Source organism: Carassius carassius, chromosome 8, assembly GCF_963082965.1.
Source record: "Carassius carassius chromosome 8, fCarCar2.1, whole genome shotgun sequence".
Lineage (NCBI taxonomy): Eukaryota > Metazoa > Chordata > Actinopteri > Cypriniformes > Cyprinidae > Carassius > Carassius carassius.
Window position 1 is genome coordinate 12,458,546 of NC_081762.1, and position 15,853 is coordinate 12,474,398.

Sequence of the window (15,853 nt, forward strand, 5' to 3'; positions counted from 1 at the left end):
AAATGTCCAAATTTTGGTGTATGTTTTCTAAAATGGTCTTTGTGCTTGTCACCACAGATTGAGAGCTACGTCAAAGACAATATGAAGACAGAAATGGTGCAGTTACAACAGAGTGCCGTTCATAACCACACGGCGGCCATGTTAGAGATGGGCACCAGTCTTCTCTCCCAAACAGCTGAGCAGACACGCAAGCTAACCGATGTCGAGACACAGGTATGTTCTTCCCAGGATCCATTTCATGCTCCATTAAGCGAACAATCTTTTTTTTTTTTCGGTGTATCCCTTTAATACGCCTCAAATACAGCCAAGAAAAACATTAGTGCGGCATTAGACTTAAAATCTCTTTTTAAGTATCATGCTAATGTTTTTGTTGCTGAATCTTTTTATGACTTGTGTGTTTTAATGAGACACAGAGGGATACAGCACAGTTGTGTTTTGCTGATTTGTCAAATAAGAGGTTGAGGTTGAGAATAACTGTTCCTAAGTGCTACCGTATGGTACTGCGGTATAGTTTATATATGTTTATGACTTCTCCTGAGGTACCGCTCAGTTAGTATTAACTTAATGATTTTAAGGTCTGTGTTTTTGCGGAAGGATTACTGTATTTTTATTGGAATGTTATTGTTTTTAGGTTTTAAATCAGACTTCAAGGTTGGAAATTCAGCTGCTGGAAAATTCACTATCCACCAACAAGCTGGAGAAACAACTTATGATACAGATAAATGAAATCAACAAGATCCATGACAAGAATGGGTAAACCTTCAACCCCAACACAACTCCCCACACACACAAATATACCAAATGTAAATATATTACAGTGTATATGTACATATATAAAGGCATTGAACAAAATATGTTATATATATTAAAAAAGACTTCCATAAATGTATTTTAAAGTGCATAATCATCCAGTAATATCATAATTGGGTGTTACAATCATAATTAAAATAGAGTACAGGAACTCAAATAGGTGAACTTTTATAGCTACAGTTTTACTACTTTTATGCTATTGATGAATATAGTTAAGTTAGTGGCATTGCTGCATTTATTTTGTAACTCCCCAACACTGCACACAGGAAACAATAAGCTTAGCCACAAAAAACATTTCAGAGCTACAGTAGTGACCCTGCTTAAGCCGTCTCACTGTGCTGCCATTTAATCTGCCAATACAGATGTTCAAATCTCACTCGCTTGTAATTCTTTTTAGAAAATACTCATTCTAATGCCAGAACCACAATATAGATCATTGCACAAAATGATTTTCAATTCTTGACAACACAAGCCTTCAGACATTAGCTTGGTCCCATACGGTGCAGTGCAACAGAACCTGCCAAGACATGAGTGATGTCCCCTGACCCGCCGTTAAACTTTCTCCTCTGTGAAGACTAATTTTGCAATGCATAGCTTTTGGAACACTTTTCAATTTTCTATGTATTGATTGTTCTGGTGGGACATGTCTGTTCCTGTCAAAACGAGGGTTTAATTCCCAATGATCTCTCTGCTTTGAGCCCAGCTGTTGTTAAAAAGACACGAGCATTCATATCCCTCTGTTTATGTTTTTTTTTTTTCAAAAAGTATCTGTTTATGTCTAGCATTTTTGTTACCACAGTTAGTGTAATTACTCATCCTATAATATAGATTGACATTATGACTTTCTCCTCTTTCCATCTAAAATTAATTTTACATTCCTTTAAAGTTCTATGTGGATCGAATTTTGTTTTAATAAGCTGGTGAATCCAGCCCAGCGTGCATCAGGTTTCCAAGATGTACAGTGCAGATTTAAGGATTGGATCCATTTTAGACGTGCACTAATGCCCAAAGCTATAAGATGAACTGTGTTTGTTTGTACCCTGTGTAAGTTATGGAGATTGGCTACATTCATATCAGTATTTATTACAGCTGTAATGAGGCGGCCTTCATTTCTTTGCCTTTGAATACTGAAACATAAATACAGTATCATCAAAGTCATACCTTGATGAAGCCAAGGATTCCTAACTTTTTTTTGGCCCACGGCAAATAAAAGACATTTTGTTTACCTGTGAGCCACACTTGCAACATGCAATATGATATATCTATGTTAACTATCTCAGTGTGTGTATTTGCTCCTCATGACTAAAACAAGGTTATTGTTTCATGAAACATTTAAAGTTAACCATTTTAATAAAAACAATAAAATTGTAAACATGAAGAAAATGTCCTTCAGTGTAACATGTAAAAAGATGCAGTAAATAATAAAATGTTTAAATAAAACTATCATTGATATGACACTTTGATGCTGTTTTCTGTAATACTTGACTAAGTTTTACCATGGAAACCAGTTTCTGCCAAAAACTGCCCACCACAGTCTTAAAAAAAAAAAAAACATAAAAATGACTTGACTTTGAAGGAGATCCCATATTCATTTTCATAGTAGTTACAATGATTGCTGTAACAATGATATTTTGGCTGAATCTATGATAGCATGGCATACATTTTATTACAACACACTGTGACCCAAAATTATGAGTATGTGGCCCGATTTGACCCATACTTGAAGGAACTTTTCTTAGATTGTTAAATTTCCTATATATTTTTTTTACTTTTAACCATCCATTCCTTGTTTTTCTCTGCTGTGGCTTTCCCTCATTTTTTCCTCAGTTTTCTGGAGGAAAAAATGCAGGAGATGGAGGACAGGCACAGAGAAGAGCTGGAGGCCCTTCGGGAGGAGAAGAGCAGTCTACAGACGCTGGTGAGCAGACAGAGCTCAGTGATCCGGGAGCTGGAGGCTCAGCTGAGTCGCGCGACCGGTAACAGCACCGCCCTGCAGAGACAACAGCAGGACCTGATGGATACCGTACGCAACCTGCTCAGCCTCTGCGCCAAGGATGGAGGCACAGCATGTAAGTACAGATCTCATTTTTTGCACAGGTTTTGGTAGGTCTCTTGAAGCATGTTGGATCTTGGAGATGTTGCCACAGTTCTTCTGGATTTAGTCTGTCTCAGTTTGTTCTGTTTCTTCTTGTGATTCCAGACAGACTGGATGATGATGAGATCAGATCTCTGTGTGGAGCACTGGCTGTTGTCAGACTCCTTGTGCAAACAAAAATCTCACTGCATATTAATATTGATATATAAACTGATATTTCCTAATAACACTCTACAGCAAAAGACAGAAATAACTGACTTAGCTGGAGAAAGTACTGGTGTTCTAATAATAATTTTGGCCACCACTGTATACAGTATATTATTTCACCTGAATCACCAAGCAGGCCAGGACCATCACTGGCATCCCTAACCTCCTAAAAAATGGTGTGTGACATTGCTAAAGCAAATGTCACGCAGGAAGTGATAGAAAACTAAAAATGTAGCATCCAGAACAGGCCATTTTCAGATAAAAAAAAATAGCCTGTTACACAGTATGTTATCAATGAGAAAAGCTTCTTTCTGGTAGGTGTGAAATGTGTTGTTTTCTTGTTAAATGTCACGTTTAGCCAGACAGCGCTGTGAACCTCAACGGATGCGGCTTATCACGCTTCAGCACACTGCCTGTGGTTAACAGTTGACTGAAATGTCAAACAGCCCTTGATTGAGTTACAGGCCAGGCCTAACATAGCCCCAGCGCAGTGATCTTGGATTGGCGATTTCCCGCTAAACCCTATGGTTGCCTCTACCAGCAGGAGTCAGTTTAGTGAAATCATTACCCTTTTCCCCCCACTGCAACCCAAGTGTGGCCTTTTGGCCCCATGTCTCTCTGACGTCACTGTGGTAAAGAAAATTTACCTTGAATGTCTGAAATGGGACTGCACAGGTCATGGAGTCGACTCAAGCTCCTTAGCTTCCGTCTTGCTGTGAGGGCACCAAAAGCAACTCTACTTCCTTTTTTTCTTTTGGGTTTCATTTCACATTTCACATGGCAAATCATGAAGCCATGCTGGTTCATTGGAATACAATCGTGGTTATTTATAAGATTGTATTTATGCAAGCTTCTGTTTTGCATACATTGGTTGTGAATGGTGACATATGGTGAATGGTGAATGGTGACACATGACAAATGGACACAAGATATTCAGTGAATTATTAGTTCAATTTTAGTGTTGTCATAAAGCTGTCATATTGAGATGAAAGACTTTGGATATGGAGAGTTCAGACATTCTTCTAAACTTTTTCTTTAGTGTTCCATTGAAGAACTTATGATTCATATGATTTTAGAACAGCATGAAGGAATATTTATCATGTTTCATTGACTCTACTGTTTAAAAGTTTTGGGTCATTAAGGTTTTTAAATGTTTTTGAATGAAGCTCACCAAGGCTTCATTTGATTATGTGATCAAATATACAGTAATAAAAAAATAGTTTATGTAGTAACAGTAATATTATGAAATATTATTATAATTTAAAATAATTCTTTTCTATTTTAATATATTTTAGAGTGTAATTTATTCCTGTGATGTAAAAGCTGAATTTTCAGCATCATTACTTCAGTCTAACTACACAGTTAGTGTCACATGATCCTTCAGAAATCATTCTAATATGCTGATTTGCTATTAAACAAACATTTCCTAGTATTATGTTGCTGATTATGTAGATTTTTTTTCTTTTTTAAATGTCTTTACTGTCACTATTGATAAAATTCATCTTTTTGATTTTGTTCGTCCATGCTGAATGAAAATTCTTTTGGGTTTGTGTAACTATGGTTGACATCTACTGCTCTGTTCTGGTTGAATTGTTTGTTGAACATGCAGTCATTGCTTTGGAGCAATCCCAGGTCCCACACTAGCAAATTTATACTCTAAAATAAATGCTTATTTATTTTCATGATCTGTCAGTAAGAGAACACAGACAGGAAAGAATATCAGCACATACTGGAAGACCCTGCAGTTTCTTGGATTTAGACGTTCCTATTTGTACATCAGCCAATCACGCTAAATGAGTCCATTTTTGATTCCAACTTGGTTCTGATCTGTGCCTGGACTTGAAACCTAAATAAAACTTCACAATTGGGTTCATTTAGTGGGTCAATTGAGCGTATAAAATGCAGTTTAGGTTCACTGTGGTTTGGTGTAATGGTAAGATGGGACCCATAACATGATTTCTTGGTGATTTTAACAAGCAAGCATAATTGTGCACATTACCAAACAAATTATGATAAATGGAGATTTCAAATAGGCCTTAGTTGCATTGACAAGCTCCAGTGTGCTGTAGAGGTCTTTTTCTGACCTCTGATTGAATTCGTCAAACTAAATGACTCCTGTGGGACGGCCCGTCCAAATAAGTGGCAAGGAAGGCACCATAGGTGTCTTAGATTGTCTGTCTGAAATCATGACTCAACTAAACTTGCAAAACAATGTTCTAGCTCTAAACTCCCTTTTTGGGGAAAAAATTATATAGAATGCACTGTTTATCGTGCTGCTTTTCTCATTCAGACATGAATATGACATTGTTTAATGTGCTTAACCTTCATGTACCTAAATTTTTGAAGTTCACTACAAGTTAAGTGCCTCGCCATGTGCGTCAAAAGAAGAGATCTGATGGTTTTAAAACATTGTACAGCATCATTGATTGCAGTGAGTTCATAAATGCAAAGCTGTTATTTGTGAAAATATTATTTGAAGCATTATTAAGGGTTATTATGAAAAATATAATATAAGCACAAACTCATTAGATTGCATTTTTAGATATAACTGTTCTCCCCTTTGGAAGGCTGTAATAAATCCCTATTTGCTAATTATTATTTACTCACTGGCATCAATCATATTCTGTGATTAGGACAAAATATTGTTTTCTGTCTCCAAATTAAGTTCACTAGGGACAGGCCATGACGTATGAAAATACACTGTAAAAATAGGTAATATGTCAGAATATGATTTTTGGGTTTAGACACACATGATTAAGATGGTTTATGGCTTAGGAAATGTTTTTAAAAATACTCATTATTACAGTTCTGCTCGCTCAGCTGGTGGTCATCATTCTCACAGTCTCTCAGTCCAATTGAAAGAATCAGACTTTATCGTCCCAGATGTTTATATAAAGATGCAGTGCAGTAGTTTGAGTTTTCATTTCGCCAGAGCACCGCACTGGGATTTTGAGTTCTTGCTTATTTTAAACTGTATTTTGTGTCTGCAATCGTGTGGAGAATCCTGATTTATAAAATCACTCCACTTGGATGTTCTTTTCACATCAACTTGTTCCAAACTAAAGTCCCAACTGAACCACCAAGAATTCAAATGTAAATAAATAATGTGATTATAATTTTATGAGCCAGGACGCAAGCTGTTTAATAGCTCAATTTACCATAGTCTCGCTAAGATTTAAATGTAAAGTTGTTCCTGGGCATTCAGAGGTGGTCAGACGCCCATGTTTTGCAAAGATCCAAGTAGTTTGTGCCATTAGTTAGGACCGAACAGATTCAACATAAGAGAATCCCTAGGCATTGAAAAAAATATTTCATAACTCTCTACAACAACTTAGATTAATCATGATAATTTGTTATTTGAATGTGCAATAGTTTGCATAATATGCATTGTTTGTTTTATTATATCCAGAGCGACTTACATTGCATTCAATTTACACATTTATTGTAGATTTTAGTTCTTGCTTTTCTTGGAAATTTGATCAATGACCTTAGCATTGCTACCACCATGCTTTATTGTTTATTTTTATGATATTGTTTAGTATTTTATATTATACATTTTATTTTAATCATATTGCATTACATTTTCACATATATATTTATTTAAATGTGCAATTATAAGCGGTAGGCTTTACATTGTATTTATTTGTTGATCCATTTTTCATTATGCATTTATTTGTACAGCAATAAATATTAAGATTTCTTTTCTTCCGTTAACGTCACGTTTTGTCTTTGTTTGGGTTGAACTTGTCTGTCACTCTGCTCTCCAGTCCTGCCACTTTCAGCTCCTGGCTATAAGCGGTAAATTGCCGTTGTCTGACACAGCTGGGGTTTTGTTGTGTTAGACGCCGCGGTGCGAAGTTCCCCTCTGTCAACCTGTCACAGCGGGAGATCCTTGTCACTGACACTCAATCCTTTACCGAAACGGCAGGAATAATATCCCTGAATGAAGGGTTGCTCGCCCAAGCCCTCCGTCCCGCGACAGGGATCAAAGTTCTGCCTAAACACCCCTGACATGACTCTCTTAGCAGTGACATCTCCTCTTCTTAAAGAGTCCCAACAGAAACAACAATAGTGTGAAAACTGAGATGCGGTCTTTAGCCGTGAAAGAAAAAAAGTAGAGGGGAATCGGAAGGAATTTCCATCTATATAACTAGGACACGGTGGGTAAATATAAACCACTTGTTATAACAGGAACTTGAAATTTATAGCTTGTAGTATTTTGTCCGCAGACTCTTGCTTGGTTTCAAAATATTGGCGGCGTAATTGTCTGCAGATGGAAAGAGACGCAGCTGTTGGCTTGCAGAGGTCTGTCAGAGCCGAGCTGCTGCTCTCTGAGAGCCGGAGCTCAGCACTTTGATTAAAAGACTTTCACACTTAGAAATATGTCAGTCACTGGAAGAAGGTCATATTGATAATGCAAGCGAACTTGGAAGTCCTCGTGGCCCTTTGTAGTTTCAAAATAATTCTAACCAGATTTGAAATCCTGCATGAAAAGCGATACAATATTTAGAATTCGCCCGTGACTCTGTGTATTATTTATTCCATTAACTCAGGATGTGATTTATTCCACAGCGTGCAATATTTTTCAACATTATTAGCTCTGATATTGTACAGCAGTGTCATTTTCGACTGTGCTTACATATTTCGAACTATTCGAACGGGTTTGTAACATGAAACAGATATTAAGTGCGGACAGCTTTATACACATCCCTCCATGTAGGCCAGCTGACAGAAGCTAAAGAAATAAATACTGTATACTCATTGTCAATCACAATTATGCATTCATAAGTAATCCTCTTCTATACATATATACATACAGGATTCCTTTTTAGGAGCTGTTTCTGGTCCAGCTCCAGAACATTCCACCTTAAACCCTCTTTTATTAAATTCAAGGAGGTTGATGTAAATTATCCGGGATTAAACTGTCACCCAGCTCAGTGGGTCTCGAAAAATAGCTGTCACCTGCCAGGATTTGAAAGGTTTGTTAAAATATCATTAGGCTGTTTGTCTACAGTATTGCTGTCTTGTGGAAATGGAAGTCACAGAGTTGACATTTCTGTTTAGCCGAATATGAGGCTCGGCCATGCTGAGCGAGAAAGTGAGTGGAAATAGTTTTATTTTATACAGCTCCATTTATTATTTCTCTGATCGTTTATGTTTTTGCTATTTCTAACATGGTTTTCTTTGTGTATTTAGTGGTGCCAAACCTCACCAAGCAAGCTGACGAGGAGAGGAAGTTCCGGGACTGTGCCGACCTCTACCAAGCGGGATTCCAGAAAAATGGAGTTTACACTATCAACATTAGCCCACAAGAGACTAAAAAGGTAGGAATTCTGTTTTCAGATCAGCTATGCTGGAATGATTTAAGATCAAAGTGTAAACATAATTGCACAACTGTTAGGATCAAGATTTTACAGTAGTCGTAAAGTGGTGAACCTAATGATAAAATGATACCTTGAAGTCCTCTACTGTCTTTGGCACAGAAAAGAGTCACATAAAGTCACATAAAAATCATACTGTACCTGCATAATATCAAGAAGACCACAACATTTAGGATTAGATCCCATACATCTAAAGAAATCTTATTTTATTTTATTTTATTTTATTTTGTGGTATTCCATTGCATGTTGATCTGACTAGTCAGTTAGTTCTTACACTAGTGTTAACTAAGAAGAAAGCTTACATATAAGATAATTACACATCCAGCTTTCATCCACAGATTTTTATGTAAGTTTTGAGATATTGCATTAAAAAGACCAAGTGTAAATACCAAGATGAAAAAAAAAAACTTTAACATAAACAGTTAAAGAAATGTAAATGTATGTATGTTTATGTTTGTATTTTATTTATTTTTTTGCACTTTGAATTTGTTTTACTGCTTCATTTTAAAGTGAAATTAATTTTAAATCATTATGAAGTGGAAGTAATTGCAACATTAGCTGCCTTTGTTTGTTTTACTGTTTTTATTTTAATTTGTTCTTAATTTTTATATTATAATTATTAAAATTTTATATCAAAATTTTATATAATAATATTATTATTTTAATGTAGTATTGTTTTCTTGCTATCAGAACAGACCTACAGCCCATTTTTGATCAATTGACTGCGTAGTTGACCAATACATGATTCTGTATATCACAAGATAGCATGTAGAGTTTATTGAAAGGTTAAAAAAAATAAATAAATTGTTTACTCACCCTCATATTGTCCCAAACCTGAATGACTTTGTATTTTTTCCTGTGGTCTGTGGAACATTAAAGAGGGAAAAAAACTGTTTGGTTTCAGACAGGGTGTATTGTATGTGTTTTTGTCAAGTAGCCTAAAATGTGTTAGTGTACATGTGGTAACATAAATTTACTCATTTTGTTCTGGCCAAAAATATTACTTAATTTGACTGAATCAAACTGATTATTATGTGGACACTAATAAAAGTCATTTTTAAAGGTGAGGTGAGGTAGAAGTGCACATTTTCACCTTTTACAGCGTGAATGTGTGTAAAAGGCTGCATCCGTGAATGTACATATCTGTCCCTGAATATCTGGTTTTGGTGTTGCTCCAGCCCCCGATACTGGATTAATTGCAACCAGGTTGGTCTGTGTGTTCAGCTGGGTGTGTGTGAGGTGACGCCACGGCTTTCTACCCACTGTGCTAGATTACAGCCAGGTGTCCCTGAGCACCACAGCTTTGATCTCAGGCCTGCTACTTGACCTCTCCGCTAATCACTGTTTGGAGAAGTCACTAAGCTAATGGGGGTATCTGTTGTTGTTGTAAGGATATACAGATCCATAAGGTCAAGATAAATGGTTTGTGGTATTTCCGTCCTCGTATATTTGTATGTGTGTGATGTGCATGTCTGTCTCCAAACAGGTGTACTGTAACATGGAGACTGCGGGCGGAGGCTGGACTGTAATCCAAAGACGTGAAGATGGTAGCGTGGACTTTCAGAGAACATGGAAAGAGTATAAAATGGTACGTAGCCATATTCCTTCCCACCAACCTCTGTTTCACTTGCTCTGTAACGGTGGACATGATCTTTATCGTTCTCATCTAAGCCACCCATATGGGTGATATATCTTCTCTGTTCATCTGTTTTTGTTTTAGACTAAAAAGAGTGAAGGATAACCATGACACCCTATAGAGTAGGAAACAGATGAGTCAGATGAGATAATGGGATTCTCCCTGTGCTTAGGAATGATAGTTTTGCATGTAGTCAGTGTTATTCTTTATTGGAAAAAAAATAAACAGCATAAAATACAAAAGTCATAGCGAAACTGGGACATCAGTGCTGGCAGTTTTGTTGCTGCAACAGGCTGAAACTTAACAATTGTTATGACTCAATCATACTTTCAGAGATTATTTGTAATGTGATGTGGTATCCCACTGAATGTTGATCTGACTGGTCAGAAGAAAGTTTACATATAAGCCAATTACACATCCTGCTTTCTTCCACAGATTTTTATTTGAGTTTTGAGACATTGCATTAAAAAGTACAAGGAAACACCAAAAAAAAAAAAAAAATTACATGGAGTGTACTTTTTTTTTTTTTTTTTTTTTATAAAAAATCAAGTTATGTGACTAAATAACCCAGCAGAGAAGAAATGTTGATCTGATCCATCATTATATTAAAATAGCTTTTATCTTTATATTTACATTTTTATTTTTATTTCATTTTGTATGTACATTTGCCATTTTATTTGTATTTATTTAATTTATTTTAGTTTTAGTAATTTTTGTATTTCAACTTCAGCTTATTTCACCCAATTCAAATCTTTTAAGTTTATCATCTAATATTCAATTTTGTTCAGCTTTTTTTAATCTAATAAAAATTTGTTTGAATAGTTTTAGTTAATAATAACAACCCTGCTCTGGGGTGCGTTTCCCGTACAATGACGTAACTCGCTGATTAACCACCATAGTATGATGTATTGTTGTTGAAACAAACTAGCTAGTTACCACTGTTTCCCGAACACAGACGCATCTCCGTCGTTTGATCCACATTAGTTAAACAACATAGGGCCATTGTTAATGACGTCACAAGCATGTGGTGGAGTAATAACTTCTGCTATTTAACCGATTGGACATCTCTAAGATGCTGATATATTGAACATGGCACCTGATGACTAATTACTATTTTTTTTTTCCTGTCATTTTGGTTTATTTGATGTTCTATTCATTGCCGGTTACCTCTTACATCATACTTCGGGGTTCCCTTTAGGTATTTATGAACATGCGCACTCTTCAAAACAGAGGATGTGCATAAATTAAATACATAGATTAAAATGCATTTATATTTAGATAATAAATATGGAATATATAGATTGTACTGCTTGTATTGTGCCCAAGACCCTATTTATCTAAACCCATATCCCTTGCTAACAAGAAACTATGCTTCTAACCACAGGTCGAGAACTGTAGTTCCAACCACGCAAGTTTGTGATGCTGTTTGCGAATGTTCATTCGAACTATGGTTTCGGGAAACACCAAATCACTGAATTATGTTGGTAGCGACAGAACTTGCGACCAAAGTTGGCTAACAATGCTTTTGGGAAACACATTCTAAAATGCATAAGCCAAAGTCTGTAATAAAAATAATGTGCTGCACTATTACCTCCCAGAACTTTCTGCCATACTGTCACATCCAGTCATAAGGCATCTTCCACTGATTGCTAGCAAACATAGCGTAAATTACAATGTAAATTACAACTTACAATTACAATTTGAATGGAAGTATAGCGGTTGAATAGATCCAGACTGACTGAGAACTAATGCAGTGTTGGACTTGACATAAACAGCAAAGATCCAATATGTCTATTCAGATGATCAAATCTAGGACAAAAACTTCAAAACATTTGTCTGTGTTGGAGTGTGTTGAGTTAAAAATAGTGACATTTCTGAAGCTCATGTAAATCAAATAGACTGTGAGAGTATAAATTCACTTTCCCTCAAAATAACATAGACTGATTGACTGGATCTCAAACACTTGACTAATGAAACGTTTTTTTTTTTATATATGTATATATATTTATATTTATATATATATATATGTGTGTGTGTGTTCCTGTAGCTCAATTGGTAGAGCATTGCTTTATCAAGTGCAAGGTTGGGGTTTCGATTCCCCGGGGAACACATGATAGGTAAAAATTGATAGCCCGAATGCACTGTAAGTTGCTTTGGATAAAAGCGTCTGCTAAATGCATAAATGTTATTTTATATATGTATATTCAATGTGATGATAATGAATGCTATGTACAGCTATGTTTTTAAAAAGCCATGTCTTTGACCTGGACCGGTAAAATCGAGACTGACTCTTATGAAAGAGTTGGAGCGGTTCTCGCCCATGCTTTTATTTGTAGTTTATTTGTATTTTTCTTTTCTTGTTTGGATCAAATGAAATATTGGAATAACCCCACCTCTCCTCATTTGAGTATCCGCTCCAGCCACTTACTATCAGCACCATCAAGGTTTCGATTTCTCTTTTCCCAATCAGTTTCCCAAAGGGAGATGGGAGAAACTCTTCATCAGAATGGAATCAGATATTTAGACTATGGAAACAATTGTTCCTAGATTTTGGCAGTGTTAATCTGACTTTTCTCCATTCCTCTCTACAAGAGAAAGGGTTTTGGACAGGCCACTTTGAATGGCTATTACTGGAATGATACATAGCAACTGAGTGCGTTGTTGAGACACTGATGCTGTGGTGTATAGAAAACCACACACCCAAGAGAACTCCCTGTTTTAGGGTCTAAAATAACAATTGATCTTCGTTTTTCCTCTAAATTACTCACATAAGGAATGATGCGGTTTTATGGCGAGAAAGCTTCTCAGGGACGATCCCATGCACAAAGGCCAGGCTTCCAAGGGGAAACCCAATCAGAACAGAACAAGCACCCCTGATAACATAAACAGATACAGGTTATGGAAAATCAGCCATCAGGTTTCAGGCACATTACAAGGATTTTAGGAGGACAGACCCTCTTTATCCTCACAGGAGTGCTACAGGCAACACGCAATACTCATGTTTACTGCACTGTTACTCTTACTCATCAATCACCTGCTCCCATGAGCCAGCAATTAATAAGTGAGAAGAAGGTTTCAGTCAGTCTGTAACGCAAAACGAGTGATATCATCATTACTTTGCCTGTAGCATGGTTAATTTTGGTTGTATATAAACTCATATAGGCATTGTTTAATTATTTAACCCTGTGATACAGTGTAGCCATATGGCAACATTATTTTCTTTCATTTCTTACTTGTTTCTCATCCAATAATATGACCTTTGTTTTTCCCTTTCAAAACTCCCTTTACAGGAGAAATCTCTGCTGAAGTTCTCCACAAATTCGTCTGTTAATAAAGTTCACTTTCTTCAAATCTATGTCAAAACATAGTTTTACTAAAAAATATTGATGTATACATATGACAATGCTTTATTGTAATGGAAAAATGGCTGTTTTGCATTTACTCCTTGAGAATGTTTATAAATGCTGGCATCGATTATATTACATTTATTCATTTATTTGGAAGCGCTTTCCATAATACAATTGCATTTATCCATAAACAACACAATTGTGATTTGTATTTCTTCTTTTCATACAAAAATGAATTCAGATATGTTTTATGGAAAAGGCAAGAAGTGTTAGCTGTTCCGAATTGCAACAGTGAGAAAGAAGAGTTTTTTAATGCTTTTAGGGAAAACATTGAGGAACCGTTCCGTTCAGAATTTTAGTTTCAAGTACACAAATACATCCTTTAATTCATATTTAATTCAAGGACCATTTTTAACACCATTTTCCACTGTGTCAATGTTATTCATTTACTTACACATCTTTTGTAATTATATACATTTCTTATTTACATACAGAACCATGCAGGGTTAAAATGATCAAGGTATGCATATACTGTATGTTAAAATCCATCCAGCACTCGTGTTTTCCATTGCCCACATTGGACATTTTCTCATTTGCTAGAAGCAGGGAAAGGCAAACTAATTACAGATGTTGCTCATTAAAGATTTGTATTCGCACTTGGGTATGGTTCTGTTATGCTGTAATATAATTATTACTGTCGCTAGCACCTGCACTGCATTATGACATGATTCAGAAGCCTTTCTGCAGCTGTTTAGAGCTGAATGGCTCGATTACAGACATGGACACTCATCCAAAATATCCTTTGGAAGCAAAAACATTATGGGTTAAATGATTTTATTTTATTTCTTTGTCATGTGTGTTTGTGTCCATAGAAATGACACGAGACAACACACTGCTTCTCATCTAAGTCATGTCATGCACTACATGTTTAATCAGATACTATATACACAGTTCTGCATTTCTCATTGGCATTACAGAAAAAAATCGTATATTAGTGCTGGGAATGGCATGTCATAATGTAGTGTGTTTTCTCAATCTTTCCAGATCTGATTCAGCCGTTAAACATTTAGGCTCAGAAACGGACCCGTGGTTATTGATACCTTCATGTCAAAATTTTATGAAAATCTGTAATTATTATCTCAAGAAAATGAGGAATAGTGGAATTCTGTTTTGAATCTGTAAGGCTTGAAATAACTTGGACAGGATTTTCTTTCCCGCTGCTTTATCCAACGTCTCTTGTGACCCAAGTCGATACTTGAACTGACCCGGAGTCCTCTTTTCTAGGGCTTTGGGAGTGTGTCGGCCGAACACTGGCTGGGAAATGAGTTTGTGCACATTCTGACCAATCAGAAGCAGTATGCCCTCCATGTGGAGCTGACCGACTGGGACGGACACCAGGCCTTCTCTCAGTATGACAGTTTCCACATCGACAGTGAAAAACTAAATTACAGGTACTTTCTGCTTTTTTAAGTGCATGCTGCTCATTATCTTAATGCAATAGGCTGGAAAATATATATTGCTCAACAACTCATTAAACACTGATTCAAAAAATTCAGAAAGTTATAAGGGTTTATATAAAAGACCTTTTATTTTAGGTTTTTACATACTGAACCGTTCTGACATTTGGGTTTGGCACGATACTTAAATGTTTTTTGAAGAAGCCTTTTATGCTTACAAAAGCTGCATTTTTTTTTTTTTGATTGAAAATACAGCAAAAAGGTAATATCTTGAAATATTATTACAATTTAAAATAGCTGATTTTTATTTTGATATATTTTAAAATACAATTAATTCCTGTGATGACAAAGCTGATTTTTTCAGCAGCCATTACTCCAGTCTTTAGTTTCACATAATCTTTCATAAATAAACAGAAACAAAATGCATATAGGTATATGTTTATCAATGAAATGTATATGAGCCATTATGTTATATTAAGTTTGTGGGAACATCACGGGTAAGATGAAAGTTTTTTTATTAAAACCTGATGATAAGTCCCTCTGTTCATTCATAGTTTTACTCTCTCTGGGATCTTTAAATGCTTTTCATGGGTGAAGCTATGGGGAGGAATAAAGCTATTTGTTTAAATTCCATTTGGGGTTGAATTAGGGTCTTCACTCGAAATGCTTCCCCTTTATTTTAGCCCTGTTAACCACTAAGATTTCTTATTTTAAACTGTGCAAAAAAAGAAAAAGAAAGAAAGAAAGAAAGTCAAACAGTTTTTGTTCATTGCACTTGTATCTCATGCACAAGCAGGTGAACACTTATGAGCTCTCAACTTCAAATTATTTGGATCTTAGCAGGGCTGTGGTCCGTGGTGTCCTGCACACTTGGCTGGCCCAAAGTGTCATGTGCTGGTAAAGAGTTTTAGGAATCTAAT

The 15,853-nt window shown here is 36.0% G+C and overlaps 1 protein-coding gene across 1 annotated transcript in view; it reads left to right on the forward strand.

Moving 5' to 3' along the window:
- Positions 1-15,853, forward strand: part of angpt1 (angiopoietin 1) — a 51,956-nt gene that overhangs the window by 21,823 nt on the left and 14,280 nt on the right. The window contains exons 2-7 of the mRNA XM_059556208.1: positions 58-213; positions 632-753; positions 2,638-2,879; positions 8,309-8,436; positions 9,980-10,081; positions 14,761-14,927. Coding sequence (XP_059412191.1) covers positions 58-213; positions 632-753; positions 2,638-2,879; positions 8,309-8,436; positions 9,980-10,081; positions 14,761-14,927 — 917 coding nt within the window. The remainder of the gene's footprint in view (positions 1-57; positions 214-631; positions 754-2,637; positions 2,880-8,308; positions 8,437-9,979; positions 10,082-14,760; positions 14,928-15,853) is intronic.